At 65.4% G+C, this 1,167-nt stretch overlaps 1 protein-coding gene across 1 annotated transcript in view; it reads left to right on the forward strand.

The window, feature by feature from the left end:
* The window catches only part of EMH_0021210 (uncharacterized protein), a gene marked incomplete at both ends in the record, with an annotated part of 6,749 nt that overhangs the window by 2,743 nt on the left and 2,839 nt on the right, over positions 1-1,167 (forward strand). The window contains 2 exons of the mRNA XM_013501719.1: positions 1-909; positions 1,044-1,165. Coding sequence (XP_013357173.1) covers positions 1-909; positions 1,044-1,165 — 1,031 coding nt within the window. The remainder of the gene's footprint in view (positions 910-1,043; positions 1,166-1,167) is intronic.

Here is a 1,167-nt window from a genome sequence, read left to right on the forward strand (position 1 = left end):
GCTGCGGCAGGCAAAGCATGGCTCACCTGCAGCAGCAGCAGCAGCAGCAGCAGCAAAGTCAGCAGCAGCAACACCAGACTTCGGTGCTGCTAGCAGGAGTCCAAAGGAACAGGAAGCTGCAGCAGCAGCAGCAGCAGCAGCACCAGCTGCAGCAGCAGCAACACCAGCTGCAGCAGCAGCACCCGCTGCAGTAGCAGCTCCTGCAGCAACGACACCTGCAGCAGCAACGCCAGCAGCAGCACCAGCAGCAGCAGCAGCAACACCAGCAGCAGCTACTCCAGCAGCAGCACCAGCATCTGCAGCAGCCCCCCAATCGGCGAAGCCTGGTGCATCACCGGCAGCAGCACCAGCTGCAGCAGCAGCTCCTGCTGCAGCAGCAGCACCTGCAGCAGCACCTGCAGCAGCAGCTGCAGCAGCTCCCGCAGCAGCAGCAGCAGCAGCAGCAGGAAAGCCAGCAGCAGAAGCAGCAAAGCCTCAACAGGCGGCTCCTACGCCGCAGCAGCAGCGGCCCGCCTCTGCAGCAGACAGCAGCAGCAGCAGCAGCAGCAGCAGCACCGGCAGCAGCAGCACCAGCAGCAGCACCGGCTCAAGCTGGGCTGATAGGGTGAAGGCAGCAAAGGCTAGACCAGCTGTACCTGCAGCAGTAACAGCAGCAGCAGCAGCAGCAGCAACTGCAGCAATCAGACAGCAGCACGAACAGGAGAACAAGCAGCAGCCTGCTGGTAGGCCGGGGCACAGCCCGCCGCACCAGCAGCAGCAGCAGCAACAGCAGCAGCAGCAGCAGCAGCCTCAGTGGCCAGTTCGCCGCCACGTTGCTACTGCAGATGCAGCGGAGAAGCAGCAGCAGCAGCAGCAGCAGCAGCAGCAGCAGGCGCAGCAGCAGCAGCAGAAGCCGCAGCATTCAACAGAGTGGCCGCGACGGCCTGCAGCAGCAGCATCTGCTGCTCCTGCTGCGGCGGCTCCAGCAGCAGCAGCAGCGCCAGCAGCAGCACCACCACCAGCAGCAGCACCACCAGCAGCTGCTGCTGCAGCAGCACCTGCAGCGGCGGCGCCTGCAGCACCAGCCCCTGCAGCAGCAGCCGCTGCATCGCATCCCCCAGCAGCAGCAGCAGCAGCACCAGCAGCAGCAGCAGCACCAGCAGCAGCAGCAGCAGCAGCAGCAGCAGC

Source organism: Eimeria mitis, genomic scaffold (assembly GCF_000499745.2).
Source record: "Eimeria mitis Houghton genomic scaffold, Emh_scaff741, whole genome shotgun sequence".
Taxonomy (NCBI): domain Eukaryota; phylum Apicomplexa; class Conoidasida; order Eucoccidiorida; family Eimeriidae; genus Eimeria; species Eimeria mitis.